Source organism: Geotrypetes seraphini, chromosome 3 (genome assembly GCF_902459505.1).
Source record: "Geotrypetes seraphini chromosome 3, aGeoSer1.1, whole genome shotgun sequence".
In the NCBI taxonomy this organism is placed as follows: domain Eukaryota; kingdom Metazoa; phylum Chordata; class Amphibia; order Gymnophiona; family Dermophiidae; genus Geotrypetes; species Geotrypetes seraphini.
The window spans coordinates 372,166,985-372,189,746 of record NC_047086.1 but is presented as its reverse complement, the minus strand read 5'-3'; the positions used below and the strand labels follow the sequence as shown (position 1 = coordinate 372,189,746).

Sequence of the window (22,762 nt, the reverse complement as noted above, 5' to 3'; positions counted from 1 at the left end):
AGAGAGAGCAGGGCCTTGGGATAGGTGGAGCTTGAGGAGTGCAAAATAATTTTATCTTGGGATATGGTCTGGTACTGATTATTCACCTCCATTTCTTTCTCACACAATCTTTTGGTACACTCACAGAGGGAAGGCACTCTCATGGGCACTGCCATCGGAACATGTTTTGGGTACTGGCTGGGCGTCTCCTCCTTCATGTATTTCATAGCTTACCTTTGTAACGCACAGATCACCATGCTTCAGACACTGTCCCTTCTGGTGAGTATTGGGTCATATCTGAGAAATCAGCCAAGGACATTCAATAAACAAATAACTACAGCTAGAGGAAAAATCCCTTATGACAAAAAAAGCTTCTTAAAAAAGAAAATCTGTGAAAAATCTGCAAAATAACCCATCATTATAAAAAATATCTCTTTTTAAAAGAATATCTGTCAGCTCTTATGCTTGGAGAGATGACTAGAGATGTTTAGGTGCCCCAGGGTCATAAGAGACAAGGCCCTGGGATTTCTAACCCCTGTTAGGGTTTCCCCTGCATTATTGTGGTCTGTTGATTGGGCAGGGAGGGGGTGGATAGGGTTTGGGTGGAGCCATATTACTATATTACTCTGTTTATCTCTTGTATTATGGCAGAGCTTGATGTACTTCTTGCTGAGCGGTTCTTTTTGGTGTTTGTTGTTGCTCTGTTTTTTGTATTTTCAATAAAAACTGAACGTAAAAGAATATCCTCTCTAAGAATCCTCTTCTGGATTCAGCTTGAGATCCTAGGTTTTTTTCCCTCTTGAGAAGAAACAATTTACTGTGATATCATTTTCTCTAAATGTTTCTTCTAATCCAGGAATGTGATGCATAGGCACTACACTTCCCCCTCCATATTCGCGGAGGTTAGGGGCTAAGCCGGCCTGCAAATATGGAAAAACTGCAAATAATATTCGGGCCGGTTCTGCCCTTACCTCCCACTTCCCCCGGCTATTTTTAGCCCTGTAAGCCCCCCCCCCCTTAAGCTTTACCTGGTGGTCTAGCGGGTTTTCAGGCAGGAGCGATCTTCCCACTCTCCTGCCCCGTGCAGATCGCTCACAGGAAATGGCTGCCTTGAGCTCACGTAGTCTCTCGAACCATTTCCTGTGAGCGGTCTGCACGGGGCAGGAGAGTGGGAAGATCACTCCTGCCTGAAAACCCGCTAGACCACCAGGTAAGGCTTAAGGGGGTGCTTACAGGGCTAAAAATAGCCCGAAAAATGAAAAAAAAATTTTCTGGTCAAAAATCGCAAATAACCGAATCCGTAGACACGGAATTCGCAAATACGGAGTGGGAAGTGTATACTGCCTGCCTATAGCTGGAGAACTTTGTCTAAGTTTTAGCCTTGCAGAGCCTGGTTCAATAAATTTTATAACTCAGTTCAAATAACTCACATGGAGGGTTTATTTTACACTCAGATATCCCCTCTTTTTGACTATGGGATTGGGTAACTGAAAGTGCTGTAGTTGTGAGTTAGACCTAGGGCCTTGGCTTGCATTGTGGAATTCTTGTAGCCTGACAGGATCGGTTATATAAATCCGTATTCTATCAGCAAAAAATTGCATCATCTGCATGAGAGGTGTTTCTTTCCATATGCCTGATTTCTTTCCACTAGTTCTCCTATTATAGTAGAGAAAAGGGGGAGATAATAGACAAATCACCAGATCTCCCTAGAGCAGGGGTGAAGAATCTGTTTTTGACCGATGGCAGCATCCCCACTAATGATTTCCTGGAGGGGGTCATATTGCCAAAGATGGACTTGTATAAGCAAGTGGGTTCCCCTGTCGGTATCCCACCCACTCATCTTATTCTTTTCCTTCTAGCCATACTACTCTGCTCCACCTTAACTGAAACCCCTCCTCCTAGTTAGGGAGGAAGAAAAGATGATGTGGGAGCTCTTGCTCTGCTCCCACTGTGAAGGCTTGGTTTGGAGAGGGAAACGTGACAGGAGCTCTTCTTGTGTTCCCACTGCAAACAGATGGTTCAGGATGTGAGGGAAGGAGAAAATGAATATGCCACTGGATAGATGCAGTTTTGCCAAAATGTAATGTCCATGGATTTTACACTGTGAACTTGAAAAAAAAACCCCACAACAAAATGTTTTGTCATATCTTCCACAGAACTTGGCCAAATATTATGAAATTTAGTACAACGTGTCCTGAATGAAGTTGATGTAAAATATTGTAAATATTTCCCACTGCACCACAACACTACCTTGCAAAAATGAATAAAAACACATCAAAAAGTTTTGTGGCATATCTGGCAAAAAAATGTAGTCAAAAAGTAATGTTTCAATTAAGCAGATGTTTGAAGTGTTCTCCCTTTGCACAAAGGCATGCCCTCAACCTTGACCGCCACTGATCTGTTGGCTTGTCAACGATGTTCTGCTTCAAATGAGCCCAGAGATGAGATGCTGTTTAAGGTCTTCGATATCAGATATTGCTGTCTGGTATGCACATTCCTATATCAGTCCTCAGATCCAGTAGTTAACTGGGTTTAGATTTGGTGAATTCACAGGCCAGAGGTCTGGACCAATGAAGTCTGGGGTCTCCTGATATAGCAGTTCTATGGTGCCCTGTGCCCGATGTGCTAGGGTGTTGTCCTTTGGAAGATAAACTAGTCTCCCAACATGCGATGGATCACTGGCAACAGCTTCTGTGTCAAGAGGACGTCCTGGTAATATGCGCCATTGATCTTAACCCCAGGACCAATGAAGTACAGGTCTGTGAATCCAAGTTTCGAGATCACAACCGAGACCATGACTGACTGGCTGAAGGTTTGGGCGGTTTTGTAGTAGGTGTTTGGCATTAACCTCATACTTCATTGTTGTTGAAAGCAAGTACAGGCGATCGTTCTGTGTGTTAATTGGTGGAACTACTGTAAATATATTTTCATCTGTAAACCAGATGAAGCTGATATTGTACTCTGGGTACTTGGTCAAAAGCTGCTTGCACCATTTCAGGCATGTGTCTTTGTTGTGTAAAGTTAACTCTTGTGCACAGCGGTTTTTAAGACACTTTAATTTCAGATCGTCATGAATTATCCTAACCACAATTGTCTGGCTTATTCCTGCTTCTCTTGCTATTTGGCAAGTTTGTTCAATGTGTTTGCGGCGTGTCCTCCTGGCTCAGTACAAGGTTGCATACAGTGTCAATATACTCTTGTGTGTGAATTGAGCACAGTTGTCCGCTGCCTAGCTTACGATACACAGTACCCATTGCTAAGATCTTGCATAGCAGTACATCAAACGGGAGTTGCATTCTCAACCAGCGCTGGTTCATGGATTTATACCGTTTGAGATAAGTGTTGCTTTCCCTCTTCACACATGATTTGAGGGTTACATTTACTATTTTTGTGATTAGTGGTTTTTTTGATTTTTTTTTCATTATTATACAATATATTTAGATGATACAGCTCATGAAGCACCTGCAGATGTAGTTCTGTAGTTTTTTTTACACAGAATAGGTGAGGCAAGTAGAATGGGACAGGTGTAGGTGATTAAAATTTGGAGTCAGGATGGGGACCCTGAAATAATATGGAAATTATAAGAGGTCCCTATGATCTGATCATCCACGATTATGATATGCCTGTCTCTTACTGCAAGTAAATCTACTGTTTAGAAAAAGATAGTAGCTTATTTTGTTCTATATGGTAACAGCTAATATTGAATATAAACACACTTAAGTTAGCCTGTGGTAGGCCTTTTCATATATTCTTCAAGTCCTTTGGAAACATCCATTTTAGACCCAATTTGCTCTACGCCACATGTCATTCTGGGTAGGATGATTATACAATAAGGAAGTCCTCTTCTTCTTGGTTTACCTTAGCAGTACATCAAGGTCATTTTTGTTCCAACCCTGTAGAAACTCAACAATCGTCAACTGCTGTAACCTTTTAGCGGTACCAAGTTCTTTATCAGAATTCAGTCTTTTGCAGTGAAAATCATTTTGATTCAGAGACTTACAAACTATCATCTGCTTCTGTGTGTATCACATAGCAACAATTCATTTTCACAAGGTAGTGTTGTACGCTGGGAAATATTTACAACATTTTACATCAACTTCATTAAGGACACAACTCACTAAATTTCATAAGAATCAGCCGAGTTTTGTGGAAGACGCAACAAAAAACTTTTTTTTTTTTTTTTTTTTAAGTTCACAGTGTAGAAGTAAAACTTGGACCTCTTGGATAGAAGTAGTATCCAAGTATCTGTTAAACTGTAACAGTCTGGCATGTTGTATTCACTAGGAACCTTTATTATGTTCTAGGGCTGGAACAATGCTGCTTCTTTTATAAAGAGGGTTGTAGCCATTTGGGTATGATAGGGTTTTATTTTTTACTTCAGAGTGCTTGATAATAGAGGGTTTTTTTGTGCTGTTATTGAGATGACACCAAAAAGCAGGTACGTACCCATAGTAGGTATTCTTCAAGGATAGCAGGTGTATATTCTCACATGTAGATGTCATCATCCACGGAACCAGGTATGGACACTGCCAAGTGTACTGTCACTTTAAATCTTTAGGCAGTGCCCATTACTGTGCATGTGTCACTGCCTTCCTGTCTTGACATCCGCTCACAGGACCATATCAGTTCAGTAATCAAAGCTAAGAAGCCAACCTAGGAGAGATTGTCGGGTAGTGAGAACATTATGCCTGTTGTCCTCAGAAAACACATGCTACAGGTGAGTAACTGTGCTTTCTCCGAGGACAAGCAGGCATAATGTTCTCATATAAGGACTCCCAAGGTGCCAGGATCATATCTCGGGAAGAAGTTTAACATTGAATATACAGGAACCTGGTGAAATCCTATAGGGTTGGAGGGAAAATTGGCTTTGAGTAGAGAATAGATTCTGCAGAACTGCTTGCCCAAATCGGCTGTCTCTTATGCAGTTGTGTTCAAAACAGTAATGAGAGGTAAACGTATGAATTGAGGACCATGTAGTTGCTTTGCAGATTTCTTCAACAGATGCAGAGCAAAAATGAGCTACCAAGGCAGCCATAGCCTGTATATTATGGGCTGTTACCTAACCTTGTAGCATCAGCCCCAAGTAGAGCCCTGACCGCTCTCCTACAGAGGAACAGAATTCTGTTGCATTTAGCTGGAGAAAGGCCAAGAATTCCTAGTGGAAGAGGGTTTTCTGGAGGGAGTTAAAGAGAGACTTTTGGTGGGTGGTTTGGAGGCTTTTTGACAGACATAGAGGATAGCTCCGAGTAACAACTTGAGACGCTCACTGGGGTAGAAGGGAAACATTGGCAGTGTTCTCTAGAAAAGGACAACTGCTGTTTGGACTGAGAATGAAGTTGGGACTTTTGTGCCTGTTGTTTTACACGAGGATGCTGACCAGCAGGCCCAGAGAATGACGAAGATGGTTAGCTATAACAGCATTTCATGTTGCAGTAATATGAACATCTAGATGCAACAGAGTATCTTAAGAAGGCTGAGAGGTTTGAGGCTTAAACAAAGTGGTCATGGTGTCTATGTGTTTTTCATTTTATCAGCCACTTCTTTAATCTTGTCTCAAAACAGATCATCACCCTTACAAGGAACATCTGTAAAGTGCTCATGGACTGAAGTTTCTAGATCAGAGACCCTGAACCAAGCTAAACAGCTCATAGCAATTGCCACTGCTGATGTTCTATAAGGTACATCGAATACGAGGGTGAATCAAAATTTAAAGGCAATTTGTTAAATTATGCGATAACCAGAAAAAAGCTAGCAAAATGCAACAAATGTACTCATACATTGCCTGTTGGATAGTTTGTCCACGCACAGTGCAACGCCTTTAGTCATGTGGCAGCCACATGGTTAGAAACATGGGCGCTAGATTGCACCATCGAAGAACAGCATGTAGTAGTGCGCTTTCTTTGGGCAGAGGAAGTGAAACCTGTGACATAGCACCACGAATCAGTGAAAGGTTTATGAGTGGGTAAAAAGGTTTAAAGCAGGAAGAATAGGTGTAACCAACAAAGGTCGTTCTGGTTGCCCATCAAGATTGCCTACACAAGAGCACATTGACAGGGCAGATGCCTTGATTAGAGAAGACTGACGGATAAGTGTCTCAATTGGCTGCAAATTTAGATATCAGCTATGGATCTGCATTTGCCATAATGCATAATGACTTGGGATACAGGAAAGGCTGCGCATGATTGGTTCCCAAACAGCTTATTGATCTGCACGAGCAGGATCTGGATGTCATGATGAAACCTTCCGCCCAATGTGTGGTGGCGGCCAAAAAAGCAAACAGGATGCTAGGAATTATTAAAAAAAGGGATGGTGTGATCTATCCATGGTGTGACCACATCTGGAGTATTGTGTTCAATTCTGGTCTCCTTATCTCAAGAAAGATATAGTGGTACTAGAAAAGGTTCAAAGAAGAGCAACCAAAATGATAAAGGGGATGGAACTCCTTTTGTACGAGGAAAGACTAAAAAGGTTAGGGCTCTTCAGCTTGGAAAAAAGACAGCTGAGGGGAAAAGCATGTGGCATTATCTTATAATACCGGTACTATTTGGTATGTCAATGAGGAAAAAGAGCCAAATATCATCCAAAATAACAATAAACTTTTATTGATAATGACAGGATAGTCGCCATTCACCATATCACAAGTAATTGGTAGAAAAATTTACAGTAAACTCAAATTTAATTTCTGGTGGAACTCATTATGTCACCATATATAAAATGGAAAGAGCAATAGCTATACAACAAGGAAACTATAAGAAATTTAATAAAAATTTTGGGAGCCATTAACTTCTTATTGTAATGAGTAAACACCATTTTCTATTGTAATATACACCGTCTAATGTTTGGGGGGGAGGGGGGGAGGTATATTTTACATTATTCATATTGTGAAAATAATAGAGGAATGATGGGAGGGGAGGGAGGTAAATTTTATGTATTGTAAGATAAATTAGAAAGATTGTCAAGTGGATGTGTTTAATTGTATTGTTTTATTGTTTGTGCACTTGATGTAAGATTGAAAATGAATAAAGAATTTAAAAAAAAAAATATATAATATATAATATAGTGGTGCTAGAAAAGGTTCAAAGAAGAGCAACCAAGATGATAAAGGGGATGGAACTCCTTTTGAATGAGGAAAGATTAAAAAGGTTAGGGCTCCTTCAGTTTGGAAAAGAGACAGCTGAGGGGAGATAGGATTGAAGTCTGTAAAATCCTGAGTGGAGTAGAACGGGTACAGGTGGATCGATTTTCACTCGGTCAAAAATTACAAAGACTAGGGGACATTCGAAGTTACAGAGAATTATTTTTAAAACCAACAGGAGGAAAATTTTTTTTCACTCGAGAACACATTGCCAGAGGTTGTGGTAAGAGCGGATAGCATTGCTGGTTTTAAGAAATGTTTGGACAATTTTCTGGAGGAAAAGTCCATAGTTTGTTATTGAGAAAACATGGGGGAAGCCACTGCTTGCCCTGGATCGGTAGCATGGAATATTACTACTCCCTGGATTTGGGCCAGGTACTAGGATCTGGATTGACCACCGTGAGAATGGGCTACTGGGCTTGATAGACCAATTGGTCTGACCCAGTAAGACTATTCTTATGTTAACAGCATGAGGAGGTTTCAACCCAGTTCCTGAGATGGTATGAAGATCTGAGTATTCTGGAGAGATTTGTCACTGGCAATGAGACATGGGTGCATCAGTGCAACCCAGAGAGCAAAACATAAAGCACAATGAAGTAAAGGAAGCAGTGCTCACCTGGCTTCAGGAGCAGCCAAAAATCTTCTTCTGTGCAGGAATGCAGAAGAGAGTTGAATAATACAACAAATGTGTCGTCTTGCATGGGGACTATGTGGAAAAGTGATATGTTCAATTGTTCACAGTTTCTTCTATTAAAGCCATTAAATGTATTTTGCTTTTACTTTTTGATTTACCTTCGAATGTCAAATATGCCTCTAGCTAGGAACTTCTTGTAGTAAGCAAGTTCTTGGATAAGTGTTAGAATCTTATTTCTTGTAAGGGAGGAATTCCTCATACTCTGAAAACTGTTTAAGCAAGGACTTCAATAAATGAAAGAACAGAACTGGGAGTCTATAATTCTTTTGATGATTGAAAAATGCATTTACCAAGAGTCTAGTGCTCTGGCTTCCCTTCCTGGAGGAGCAGAAGTGTAAGACCTTGAACTGCGTGAGCGTTTTTAGAGCAGATTTCACAACTAGAAAATGATAAAGTTGTATTCTCTCAAACCCTGGACACTTCTGTCAATTTTTTTTGGTACCAGGGCTGATAAGGGTATCTTTCATGACCCTTTGGGAAGGCGCTTTGATACAGTCAGTTGGTTTCAGATGTCTGTCTTTGTTGTGTAAAGTTAACTCCTGAGCACAATGCTTTTTTTAAGACACTTTAATTTCAGATCATCATGAATTACCCTAACCACAGTTGTCTGGCTTATTATGGCTTCTCTTGCTATTTAACAAGTTCTGTGTATTTACAGCACCGCGCATCCTCCTGGCTTAGTACAAGGTCGCATACAATGTCAATATGCTCTTGTGTGCGCATCGAACTGTCTGCCTGGCTTATGATCAACAATGCCCGTTGCTCAGATCTTGCATAGCAGTACATCAAGACCGTTTTTGTTCCAACCCTTCTGTGGGAACTTTTTTAACAATCGCCGACTGCTGTAACCTTTTAGCAGTACAGTACTCCCCCGATATTCACGGGGGTTCCATTCCAGGAACCCCCGTGAACGTTGAAAAACTGCAAAATATGGTTTTTAGGCAGGAGAGGGGCAACCGGAGCGCCAGCGAGTGAAGGAAATCACTCGCGATATGCTCCGACCGCCTCTTCCTGTACTAAAGTCAGGCCTCATCAATCAGGAGCTGCTTTGACACAGGGTCAATACAGATGCTGGTGTTTATGTAGGCTGGGGCATTGGGTCCCAAATATCCTGCATGCTCGATGTCGAACTAAAAAGTCTTTCATACTTAAGTGTTCTCTTGCCTACTCGGACAGAGGTCACAACAGATTACCCGATGTTCAGGACTGCTGAACAAACTGGGGGGTCTGAGCCTGAATTACATCAAGTACATTTCTTGAAGCTGGCATGGCACCCTCTTTGCCATGGAGGGAAAAAATGGCCGCACAAAATCAAAAGGCTCAGTGGCCTGGGGAGCTCAAGTGAAAAGTATGCCGAAAACCGCTGATGCTTCCTTGGGCAGAAAAAAGGCCTTGAAAATGTCCAAAAAAACCACAAACTTAAAAATTAAGAAAATTTAACCAGATTCAAGAGAATGATTAGAAAACATGAAAAAAATGAAAAATTACAAAAAAAAACTACAATAAAATATAAATGTGAAGTCACAAAAAGATGTGTAAGTTTGATGCGCTGATGAGAAACTGAAGACACAGCTTTTCGGCTCTGTGGAAAACAGAACTGATGGTCCCTTAAGCCAATGTTGGGAGAAAAGGCACTGGCACCACGTGGTAAGGGCTAACATCATTTATCTGGTGTCTTTCAAAAAAATCACTCTCAAACTCCGAATCATCCAAAATTCGGCAATCTGATTGATCTTTAGGTTAAAAAACTGGGAACACCTAACTCCCTACTACCAAAAACTCCACTGGCTGCCCCTCGAAGCGAGAGTGGTATTCAAATTTGCCTGTCTCTGTTTCAAATCCATTCTAGATTCGGCCCCTCTTGTACTTAGTTCCCCACTTCAACCTAGAATGTCCATCCAGACCCATATGCAAAGTCCATCTATTCAACCACCCAACACTAAAGGCCTGCCGTTATAAAAGATACCTGAACAGAACACTTGCCTTCCAAGAAGGTCAATGGAATGATTGGTTGGGTAGCATTATCACGCACGTCACTCTTCCTACCAAAGTTTCAGAAAACTTATAAAAACAAACTTGTTCAACCTATTTGTAACCAAGTCCTCTTAAGCCCTACCTCTCCATCTCCAACCGAATTGTTCCCAAGTTCTCATGCCTCACATCTGTATCATGCTCTCCTGTATTTTGATGATCTTACATTGTACCTATATTCGCTGATTGTCCAGCTCTTCTTTGTTATAAACCGCCTCGAACTACCACGGCTTTGGCGGTATATAAGAATAAAATTATTATTATTATTAAAGATTTTAAGTGACAGTACACTTGACAGTGTTCGTACTGGGTTTTGCGGATGACATAACCCACATGTGAGAATATGCCTGCTTATCCTTGGAGAATGTACATATTCTCTTTTGTATTGAGAAACAAGAGGACGCATCCTAATTCAGCTCTGCATTTGATAGGAGATGGTTTTATGTATGTGGAGATTCTCTTACGGAATTGCAGGTGCAGGATTTTTATTTGAGGGTTCTGTGTCATTGTGGAATTTGGGGTTGATTTATAGATCCAAGACCTTAACTCTCATATAAGATTTTTTTTATGATTCTCACATACTCTCTTTTTCTCAGGGCTATGGACTCTTTGGACACTGCATTGTGCTCTTTATAACCTACAATATACATTTCCACTCCCTGTTCTATGTTTTCTGGCTGATCATTGGAGGGCTTTCCACACTGCGCATGGTAAGAAAATCTCTTTCAGTGTACAGTGTATTTCAACTGCAAATATCTGCCCTACTCCCTATCATTTTTTACTCCACCATACAAAAGCTGTATTTCATCTACCCATCTTCTAACTGTAGCTAGCATGCCATACCTCCTCCACCTTACACATACAGCAGGTCAAACTTCCTTTTCTCTTTCTTCCACTGTATATATACACAGTAAGCTGCACTCCCTTTCTCTCTCACTTTATGCATACACATAGCAGGTCAGTTCTCCCAACCCCTTAATAATTACTGGAGTTGAGACCCCAAGTTGGGTGACATCCCATGTATGGGATCACAACCTGGGTGGGCTTTCCATAGGTGCATCATTATCCTGCACCTCTGCGGGGATCACACGATTTTATTTGATCACAATCTATGGTGTTCACATTCACAAAAATATTGTTAACCCTGCCCTAATCAAACACCAGTCTTTTGCCTATCTGCACACAGCATACCCCACAACTTACCCTTTTAAGGGGAAAGGGGATGCAATTTGATATACCACTTTTCCATCTATCTAATCTAATCTTCCACTTGTGAGTCACACACACCTCAACAAGCTCAAGGCAACTGATTTCGATCAAATCAGTTACAATCAAAGCAGTTTTACATATTTATTTAAAAATGTATATACCGTATATTACCTATACGGTTTACATAACAATCAAGAAACGTTGGACAAAACATACACAGTGGAACCTTGGTTTGCGAGCATGCTCGTAAACCAAAGTGCTCATATATCAAAGAAACTTTCCCCATAGGAATGAATGGAAGCATGGGCGTTTCGTTCCACATCCCCAAAAGACAACTCCCCCCCCCCCCCCCCCCCAGGCCACTGGTGCGCTTCCACCCCACCCCCAACACATCCCAAAAAGACCCTCCCCCCACCCCCGGGAACCAGATTCGTCCACTCTACCTCCGAGAACCACCTTCGTCCCCGAGAATCGACATCAACCCCGCCTGCCCAAACCCACAGGACGTGCCGGTGCCTAAAGAGCCTGTCACCTGCCGGTGATCTCTTCTGGTTCTCGGGGGTGGGGGTCTCCATATCGCTCAGTTTGCGAGGCAAGATTTGCAAGAGTGTTTTGTTCGTCTTGCAAAACACTCGTAAACCACGTTACTCGCAAACTGAGGTTTGACTGTATTTCAATTGTTACAAATCACCATATAGGTGCATATTTTGTACTTGGGGCAATTTTAAGTAACTTGCCCAGTCACAGAAAGCTGTAATAGGAATCGAACCCAGTTTCCCTGGTTCTCAGGCCACTGCACTACCCATTAGGCTACTCTGCTTCACTTTACTTCTGTGTTTCTTTCATTCCCACTCCTTCTTCCTCTGGGTCTCCAGTAATTTTTTGTATTGCCTCACCTCTTAGATTGCAGTGCTGGTGTCGCGGACAGTGGGTCATACCCAGCGCCTCATTCTATGTGGCTCAATGGCTGTCCTGCACATGCTTTTCCTCCTCTACCTGCACTTTGCATACCACAGAGTGGTAGAAGGTAAGAGTGGGACAGGGGAGAACAGCTTTAGAGGGAGGAGATATTTGCAGGCTGAGAATGGGGGCATCACTTCTGATGTTTAGGGGAAGGAGGGAGGCCAGCCATGAGTCCATTGCAGTGTAAAGAACAATGAGGAAAGTTTGTCTCCTCTTAACAGCTCTGATTTGTTAGAGGTTAAGGTTAGCGCTGATGTCACCCATGTGTATTGCCTCACATTAGATATGAGACAAACACACTTTTAGACAGTAGAAAGTGCTACTAAGAATATGTATTTTATTTTAGTTAGAGTAATTTATTAACTGTCTTGAAGAGAGCCTTATGTATAAGGAAAGGAGGCTTTCTGTCTCTTAATCCCTTTCTCTCTTCTCCTCTGCCATCACTTTCCTTTCTTTCCCAACCCTTTCTTCCATGTCATCCCTCTCCCCTCTCTCTAGGTATCCTGGACACACTAGAGGGACCAGCTTTTCCCCCCATGCAGAGAGTGCCTCGGGACCTGCCCCTAGTCTCATCTTCTATGCTGAATGACACTTGGAGATTGCTGGACTCACAGACCCATTGATTCCAGGGTTCCCATGGCTTTGCCCAAGGGCAGACTCCACAGACAGCCCTAGGAGTGATGAAGAAGAATGTACACACATTTCTTAGGCTGCTATGTGTCATATCATTTTTGCATGGTATGAAAGAGGAGCAGTGGGAAAAAATAAGTCACCAAAGGGACACCTGCCTCTTCTGTAGATGTGCCTCCTAGGGAAAGCACCTGTTCCTTCACTTGAGGTTCATGCTTGGAGTGTAACTCTAAATCATGAGCAGTTCTTGAGGAATGCACTTCTAGAGTGGAGGTGGGAGACTCTGCAAAGAGGTGCATTACTGGGACTCTCCTTTTGCCCTCTCTGGACATATGGCCTTCTGAACCTGTTACTCTCTGGACACTTATCCTTAGAGGCTTACTCTCTGGGATTACTACCTGGTGCCCTCTTGGGAAAGACACCCCTGTGGGAGAGGGGGATTTTATTCTGGATAGTGCTCATTCTGTATTATTTTGCCCTCCCTGACTGGACTTTGCAAATATTGTCTTCTCTTTGACACATTTTCCTTATTAAATGTAAATCTTAAAACTATTTGTTTCTGTTTCTGGATCGAGAGAAGGCAGGTCAGAGATAATGAGGATCAGCTGTGGCATGAATAGAGATTTAAATAGAGATAAATAGAGGGGGATGAATAGAGATGAAAGTAAAGAGGGTTATTATACTGATATGTATCTGCATATAATCAGCACCAGTTCCTAACAGTGTAGGGAATGGTATGTTGAATCTAAGGGTCTTCCATCTGCTCCTACAAGTCCATTGCAAGAGAAACTGATCACATGTTTTCAGTATCACCTCCTTCCTGCTCTCTGCTGCCCCCCCCCATTATTTCTCTGCAAGTGAACCTGCAGGAGTAACTTTGATCTGCTCATTCTTCTTTATTTTTTGTGGTTTTCACAAGGGACTTCGTGTTCCAGTAAAACTCCGGTAAACTGCCTAGTCTTTGTGAGAGGAGCAGACTATTGGTCTGCAGCTTCCAGGTAGATCCTGCAGAGACCTGCTTGAACGGTGGAGCAGCCTCGTTATGAATTGGTTGAAAGCTAACATCACCTAAGTCATGAAGAAACTTTATTTAACACAAACATGCACTACACTTTGGTATTGAGACCAATCTTAACAATACATCTTTTCTAAAACCCTCCTCTTCTACAATTCTACTTTACTTTGGGGGAACCTGTTATGAATAAAACATTATTCACTTGTGGTATTTGATATAACAATGTTGCCTTTTATTTATTTTCTAATTCTTAATTTTTAATCTTAAATCATACTTACTTTGCTCAAACCCCTCTGTCATTTTAATTACTTCCTTATGTGGAATATTGTCTGAATCAACTTAAAAACGTTTTTATTAAAGTATAGATGGGCATACTCACTGCCGTTTAGATTGTCCAAATCTACACTGCAGCCTTTAGAGTTGTGAGCAGAGAATAGGAACTGCCGACTAAAAAGTGAGTAGTGACAATATGGGAGGTATTGAGTGGTGTAATGAAGTAGATTTTGAATAGACAGCTTTATGTTATGTTTACCAGTTTGTCTGGTTTTTGTCCAATGCCCTGACGCAGCAAAAGCAAAAACGCGGGCAGGGCTTCGTCAGCAGCGGCCAGCTGACTTGTAACATAAAAGAAAGCCAAGTACTCTTACTTTTCAAGTTTTTTTATTTTTCAAATAATCAAACTGTCTGAATTAAAATATAAATAGTAACCGGGAGGTTGAAGCCAATGAGAATAGTCCCGTCTAGGTTTGCAGGCTGAGTCAAATAGCTGGTGGCAAACTGGGACCTGAGGTTCTTCCTCCATTAGTTAGAACATTTGAATGTTGTTCTAACTTAATATAGACCACCCTAATACATCTATATTTTCACTAATTCAAAGAATGAAAAGAATTGAGGAATGAAAAGAGTATTTTTGATGGTGATTTGATTTTTTTTTCTCTTGAACTGCTTATATTTAGTACATGTTTTATGGTAAGAGAGGTCTCCCAGTTCTTAAAGTGAGCATACTGACTGTGTGAAAAGGAACTTTGATGTACTCTTTAGGGCTATTCTTCATAGTCTTTAGGCTGTTCCTCATCCCATCCTAATAGGGAGAGCCTGACATTTGGCAAATAAAATCAGATGGTATGCCATAGATTAATCTGCAGAGAAGAAGGTCAACACAACTGTGGTGATAAATCTGAATCAGATTATCAAAGTATTCTCCTTGTAACAAGGAGTGTCAAGTGTTGAGAATGCACTGAGGAACCCACGAGGGAAAAAGCGATACTGGATCTGGTGCTCACAAATGGTAGAAAGTGTCTCTAATGTCAAGTGGGGGCCCACCTGGGAAGTAGCGATCAGCATAGGGGTTGGTTCAATATACCAGCCAAAGTAGAGGATGGCCACACAAAACTCAAAGTCCTGGATTTCAAACATGCAGACTTTAGCAGCATGGGGGGAGTACCTGAAGAAAGAGCTGATTGAATGGGAAGTAGAAAAAAAGTGGTCTAAGTTGCGATAAAAAGAGCTACTGCCCTTTATGTAAACAAAATATATAAAAATAAGAGAAAAAGGAAACCGATATGGTTCTCCAAACTAGTGGAAAAAATAAAGGCAAAAGAATTGGCATTCACAAAATATTTAAAAACTAAAGAAGAGTACAGAAAAGAATATGAATGAAACAGAAAGAAGTCAAGAGAGATACAGTGTTCCCCCAGTCATTCACGGTATTCTCCGACCGGGACTTTCCTGGTGCTAAAGTCAGGCCCAGAAAGATGATGAGTTCCTTAATCTTCTTGATCTGATAAAGCAATATGGCCACCTTCATGGCAGATACACTTGGGTGAAATTAAAGTTTTAATTAAAATTATACATGTAGCAATCTCTGCTAGGTTTATGACTACTAACAGTTGGTCCCCCTCTCCTTAAATCACTTCACTGGCTCCCTATCTGCCTTTGCATACAGTTCAAGCTCCTATTGCTGACCTACAAGTGTGTTTATTCTGCTGACCCTCAATCTCTCTCCTTATACACCTCCCAGAGAACTGTGTTCCTCAGATAAGCTGCTCTTAGATGTACCCTTCTCCTCCACTGCCAATTCACATTTTGTTCCTTTCATCTAGCTGTCCCCCCTATGCATGGAATAAATTATCTGAGTTTGTTCGCCAAGCACCTTCGACTGAAAACCACAGAAAAAAAAATCGAGAGTGGATTCCTTCTGCATATGGCACGTGGCCATTGGGATACAACCCACTTGTCTAGAATATCTCAGCTATTGCACTGGAAAGAAGGAAATACATCAAATAATAGGCAAGAGAAATAGAGAAGCAAATCCAGAGCAGCATTGTCCAGAGCCAGCTACCTGCCAGTGTGCACAAAGATAGGAGCTATAGCATCATTAAATAAAAAAGGTTTAAACCAGATTTATATCCAACTTTTCAAGTTTAAACCAAAGCTCAAAACCTCTCTATAAAGAAGCGTACGAGCCCTAGACCTTAATGCTTAATCTTAAACCTCACAGGATGTCCTTTTGTTCTGTTCCTTCCCCACCATCTTTCATTTTATTAGCAATGTAACCCTTCCCTTTTCCCTCTTCTACCTGGTGTAGTTATTTATGAGATTCGTCTTCTAAGTATTTTTACTGTTCTTAATTTTTTTAATTGTAATGATGTAAAAACCGCTTTGGAAATGAAAAGTGGTATATCAAGTCATAATAAACTTGAAACTTAAGGGATTCTTCCAAGCATAGAGAGCCAGTGAGTGTGAGTGTGTGTTACCTATTTCACTTTTAATCTTTTTTTTTTTTTTTTGCCCTGGAGTAAATAGCTCCTCAAAAATTAAGATCGTTTTGACCGTTGGCTGCTAACGGTCAGGGGGGCTTTTTGCCTGCTCCTGCCATCTAGTTCCAAGGTGGCGATTCTAGGGTGCCAGCTCTGCTACTTTGACTCTTTGGTGGAGCAGCACAACCGGTCAGACCTGTTTGGAAAATTTATAGCCTAGGGCTGGTGGTGTTCCTGCTTCTTCAGCCAGGGCCTGCTGGTCTTTTCAGATCCTGCAATTTCTGTCTCTTGTCCGGCGATCGAAGGGCTGCAGCTTCCCTACCTACTTCGCCTTTCAATCCTCCCCCTCTTGTCGCTACAGGGAGATCATTGCTGGAGGATTGAATTGATCACGCTGCCGGTTGTTTCCTGGGAGGTGGTGGCGTCTGATCTCTCATCGCATCAGGGGAGGTGGCCTGCAGCTGATGCATCGATGATGAGGGTGGCCTGGCTGATGCGGAATGCAGCGGATGGCTGAGTGCTGGATCCTCTTTCTCTCCTTGGCCTGTCGCCTCTGCGGACTATTACTATCAGGACCTAATGTCTGACTTGAATTTATTTTATTTTTTAATTTATTTTAATTCAATTTTTAACCTTTTTATTTATAATTTAATTATTTTATTTTTGTTTTTAAGGTAATCTTTGTTTTTATCCTCACTGAATACTTGGGATGTTCATATCTTGTCTCTATCTCTTCTATCTGAATATGTTCAATGGAGTTCCTTTCATTATTCAATTGTTACATTGTAAACCGCTTAGGTCAGTAAAATGCAGGAGCGGTATATCAAATCTTAATAAACATAATACAAATAAAGTCTTAGCAATGCACAAAAGGAAAGAAGCTGCCATAATCGGAGAAACACTTTCCAAATAGTACCCATTAACCCTCACACCAATGGCCATATTTTGTGTCCCTCACCAGGGTGTGTCTGAAGAGTATCCATACATTTCTCTTGCAGTCAGCATACCTGACATAATCAAATCCAGTTCTGCAGCCTAATCGCGATGGATATCTCCCATGGGTTTAAGCAGCAGCTGCCTGACCAAGGTTCCCTTGGTGACAACTGAATACAAAGCATTCTTTCCCAGCAACAATCGGAAGCCTCCAGTTACCTCAGTTAAGAAGAGCTGAAAAATGCAATCCTACCACGAGATAAGCATGTTTATTTTCACAGTTCTGTGAAAAATTCTGTAGCTTTCAATCAGGATGCAAATTAGATCAAAGAACCAGAAAAGTAGGGAGGTAGTGGATGAAGAAATCCCAGACTCCTCCAAGATATCACAGTTCCATGGGGCAAACAATTTTTTTTTATTTTTTTTTTAAATAAAAAGCTTAAAAAACTAAGCTCCTCCTGCTCAACATGTGTAGAAGATGCAAGGTCTATCTATCTCCATCTATTGGAAACAGAGAAATACTGAAGGCCCTTGGCTAGCTGCATGGTTCCATTATAGAGGCAGAGCTCATAAGAACATAAGAATTGCCGTACTGCGACAGACCAAATGTCATAAAGCTCAGTATCCTGTTTCCAACAGTGGCAAACCCAGGTCCCAAATAGTAAAACAGATTTTATGCTGCTTATCCTAGGAATAAGCAATGGATTTCCCCAAGCCATCTCAATAAAGACCTATGGACTTCCCCTTTTAGGAAACTATCCAAATCCTTTTTAAACCCTGTTAAGCTAACTGATTTCACCACATCCCCGATAACAAATTGGTTTTTACTATCGACCCCCCAGGACAGACGGAGGAGACAGACTCAGAAATGATAGAGGAAATTAAACAAGAATGTAAGACAGGTAATGTAATAATCATGGGAGACTTCAATTTCCCGGGGATAGACTAGAACCTGGGAACCTCGAACTGCAGCAAGAAGGCCAAGTTCCTGGAAGCACTAGGGGACTGCTTCCTGGAAGAAATGGTGGGAGAGCCGACGAGAGGAAACGCCACCTTGGACTTGGTCCTAAATGGCATTACGGGACCGACAAAAGAAGTAGAAGTCACGGTCCCGCTGGGGACAAGCGATCACAACATGATCAACTTTAAACTTGACATCGGGAAAGGGAAACATACCACGACCTTAAACTTTAAAAAGGGAAGATACGATAGCATGAGAGCCATGGTGAAACAACGGCTCAAGAAAAAGATGGACAAAGTTAAAACGGTAGATCAGGCATGGTCCCTACTGAAAAATACTTTCACGGAAGCACAAAATCTATACATTCTGTGAATTTCCAAAGAAAGGAAAACTAAAGGCAAAGGCGAACCGGCATAGCTTACTAGAGAGGTGAAGGAAGCTATAAAAGAAAAGAAGGACTCCTTTAAAAAAATGGAAACGCACGAAAACAACCGAAGCTTGGAACAAAGATGATCAGAAGAAATGTCACAAGGCGGTGAGGGATGCCAAAAAGGACTATGAGGAGAAAATAGCGCAAGAGGCCAAAAATTTAAAGCCCTTCTTTAGATACGTAAAAGGAAAAAAACCTGCAAAAGAGGCGGTGGGACTGCTGGATGACCAGGGAAGAAAAGGGTACATCAAGGAAGACAAACAACTTGCAGACAGACTAAATTCCTTCTTTGCGTCTGTCTTTACAAAGGAGGACACCGCAACATTACCAGAAGCAGTGAAAGTGTTCAAAGGAGTAATAGAAGACAGCCTTACCACAGTAGAAGTGGACTTGGACCATATATACTACCAGATCGACAATCTTAAAAGCAACAAATCCCCTGGACCTGATGGAATTCACCCAAGAGTCTTGAACTGAAGGTTGAAATCAGAGAGCTTTTGCAAAAACATGCCAACCTGTCAATTAGAACTGGACAGAGACCGAACGATTGGAAGATAGAACGTCACGCCAGTTTTCAAAAAAGGATCAAGAGGAGAACCGGGCAACTATAGACCTGTGAGTCTTACGTCTGTCCCTGGAAAGATGGTTGAAGCATTGATTAAAGATAGCATAGTCCGGCACTTGGATACACACGACGTGATGGGAGCCAGTCAACATGGCTTCAGAAAAGGGAAATCATGTTTGACGAATTTCCTTCAAATTTTTTGAGACCGTGAACAAACAAATTGATAGTGAAGAACCGGTGGACATAATATACTTGGACTTCCAGAAAGCGTTCGACAAGGTTCCACATGAAAGACTCCTCAGGAAACTACAAAGCCATGGAATAGAGGGAGATACACTAAGATGAATAGGCAAATGGCTGGAGAACAGAAACAGAGAGTTGGCATAAATGGGAAGTTCTCAGACTGGGAGAAAGTGACTAGTGGTGTGCCCCAGGGTTCAGTACCTGGGCCCATCTTATTTAATATTTTCATCAATGACCTAGAAGAAGGAACATCAGTGAGATCATCAAGTTTACAGACAACACAAAGCTATGCCGGGCAATCAGATTGCAGAAGGATAGCGAGGAACTCCAGAGTGACTTGTGTCAGTTAGAGAAATGGGCGGAGAAATGGCAGATGAAGTTTAATGTGGAAAAGTGCAAAGTAATGCATTTAGATAGAATGAACAAGGAACACGAGTATAGAATGTCAGGTGCAACTCTGGGTAAGAGCGAACAAGAAAAGGACCTGGGTGTACTGATAGATAGGGACCTTGAAACCGTTGGCACAATGCGCAGCAGCGGCAAAGAAAGCAAATAGATTGTTAGGCATGATAAAGAAAGGAATCACGAGTAGATCGGAGAAAGTTATAATGCCGCTTTATAGGGCAATGGTCAGACCACACTTGGAATACTGTGTCCAACATTGGTCTCCCAACCTAAAGAAGGATATAAAACTGCTGGAGAGGGTGCAGAGACGAGCAACGAAGCTAATAAAAGGTATGGAGAACTTGGAATACGAGGAACGACTTAAGAGATTGGGATTGTTCTCCCTTGAGAAAAGGAGACTGCAAGGGGATATGATCGAGACTTTCAAAATACTGAAAGGACTCGACAAAATAGAGCAGGAAAAAAAATTATTTACAATGTCCTATTTACAATGTCCAATGTGACACGGACAAGAGGACATGGACTGAAGCTAAGGGGAGACAAGTCCAGGACAAATATCAGAAAGTTTTGCTTCACGCAACGAGTGGTGGACACCTGGAATGCTCTCCCAGAGGAGGTTATTGCAGAATCCACCGTTCTAGGATTTAAAAGCAAACTAGATGCATATTTCCTTACGAGAGACATAGAGGGATATGGGTGACTAAAATTACGCCAGGTGTACACCTGGCTGAGCCTCCGCGTGTGCGGATTCCCGGACTTGAAGGACCGAAGGTCTGATCTGGAGATGGCAGTTCTTATGTTCTTAATTACACGTGATGTGAAGAAATATTTTCTCCGGTTTGTTTTAAATCTACTTTTAGTAGGTTCATCACATGTCCCCTAGTCCTAGTATTTTTGGAGAGAGTGAACAAGCAATTCACATCTACCCTTTCCACTCCTCATTATTTTATAGACCTCTATCATATCACCCCTAAGCTGTCTGTGTTCCAAGCTAAAGAGCCCTAGCCACTTTAGCCTTTTCTCATAGGGAAATCGTACCATCCCTCGTTTCATTTTTGTCACCCTTCTCTGTACCTTTTCTAATTCCGCTACAACTTTTTTGAGATATGGCGATCAGAACTGCACACAGTATTCAAGGTGCAGCCATACCATAGAGCAATGCAAGGGCATTATCACATTTTCATCTTTGTTTTTCATTCCTTTCCCATCTCCATCTGCTGGTCAATGGGCATAACCCACATGTTATGGACTGGCCTGGTAGGACCATTAAGAGTGTCAGATTCCTCAGTCAGTAAATTTTACAAAGAAAACAATTTCAATATAAACTAAACTAAATCTTATGTTTGTATACCGTATCATCTTATAAAGATAGAGCTCGGTACGGTTTACAGGTAAATTCAATAAATGAGGGAAGGACATAATAAGAAATTACAGGTTATGAAGAGGATAGCTAGCTTTACATTTTAAATAGATAGCTTTACGTTTTGGAGAAAAGCCAGGTTTTCAGATGCTTTTGGAATAATTGGAATGAGCAGCGGGGCAGGGAGGTTATTCCAAAGTTCAGTGAATTTGAAGACAAGGGATTTCCCTAATTTACCTCCATACATGACGCCTTTTAATGAGGGGAAAGATAGTTTGAGTTTGCGGGCAGATCTGGTAGTGTCAGATCTTGAATTCTAGGATAGTGGAATTAGGGGAGGAAGAATTCCATGTAGGATCTTGAATATTAGGCATGTACATTTAAAGTGAATCCTAGAAATCACCGGAAGCCAGTGAAGTTTTGACAGAAGCGGGGAAACATGATTGAATTTACTTTTTGCGAAGATCAACCAGTGTTCTGGATCCGCTGAAGTCTTTGAAGATTTTTCTTGGTTAGACTTAGATAGATGGAATTACAATAGTCCAGTCTGGAAAGAATGATTGATTGTACAAGGACAGCAAAATGTTGTTGGCAGAAGCAGGATCTCACTTTCCTCAACATGTGAAGACTAAAAAACCAGAGTTGAGATGATCATTAAAAGAAAGTGTAGAGTCAATAATGATGCCCAAAACTTTGCTTGAGAATTTGATCTGCAGTGTGGGACCAGAAGGTAGTGGAATGAGCGTGGGTAACTGATCTAATTTTGGACCACGCCAGAGTAGTTTTGCTTTGGACTCATTCAGCTTCATTTGTACAGAGAGGGCCCAGGAGTTTCGTTATGCAAGCTGTTATATTTTCAGTGAAGTTCGAATCTATCCCGAGAAGGACAAGGATGTCATCTGCATATGTAAATAGAGTTTCAAAGGGAGATAGAAACATAGAAAAGGGCTATAGCCCACCAAGTCTGCCCATTCCAAGTATCCCCTCCCCTGAATTTACTCCCTTAAAGATCCCACGTGAGTATCCCATTTTCTCTTAAAATCCGTCACGCTGCTGGCCTTTATCACCTGGAGTGGGAATCTGTTCCAATGATCCACTACTCTTTCGGTGAAGAAATACTTCCTGGAGTCGCCATGAAACTTCCCTCCCCTGATTTTCAGCGGATGCCCTCTGGTGGTCGAGGGTCCCATGAGCCAGAATATATCATCTTCCTGACTCGATGCGTCCCGTGATGTACTTATATGTTTCAATCATATCTCCCGTTCTCTTCTTTCCTCAAGTGAGTACAGCCGCAATTTTTTTAATCTTTCTTCATACGTGAGATCCTTGAGCCCCAAGACCATCCTGGTGGCCGTTCGCTCAGCACGACTCGATCCTCAGCACGTCCTTTCGGTAGTGTGGTCTCCAAAACTGAACACAGTACTCCAAGATGGAATAATTTCAAAGAAGA

General features: G+C 41.6%; 1 protein-coding gene across 4 annotated transcripts in view; it reads left to right on the top strand.

Annotated features, from left to right (window-relative positions):
* YIPF3 (Yip1 domain family member 3) overlaps positions 1 to 13,947 on the top strand; it is a 34,079-nt gene extending 20,132 nt beyond the window's left edge. For all 4 annotated transcript variants that reach the window (XM_033937082.1, XM_033937084.1, XM_033937085.1 and 1 more), the window contains exons 7-10: positions 127 to 258; positions 10,436 to 10,549; positions 11,952 to 12,075; positions 12,510 to 13,947. In XM_033937082.1, the coding sequence (XP_033792973.1) occupies positions 127 to 258; positions 10,436 to 10,549; positions 11,952 to 12,075; positions 12,510 to 12,634 (495 nt within the window). In that variant the 3' untranslated portion in view covers positions 12,635 to 13,947. The remainder of the gene's footprint in view (positions 1 to 126; positions 259 to 10,435; positions 10,550 to 11,951; positions 12,076 to 12,509) is intronic.
* The last annotated feature ends 8,815 nt before the right edge of the window (positions 13,948 to 22,762 follow it).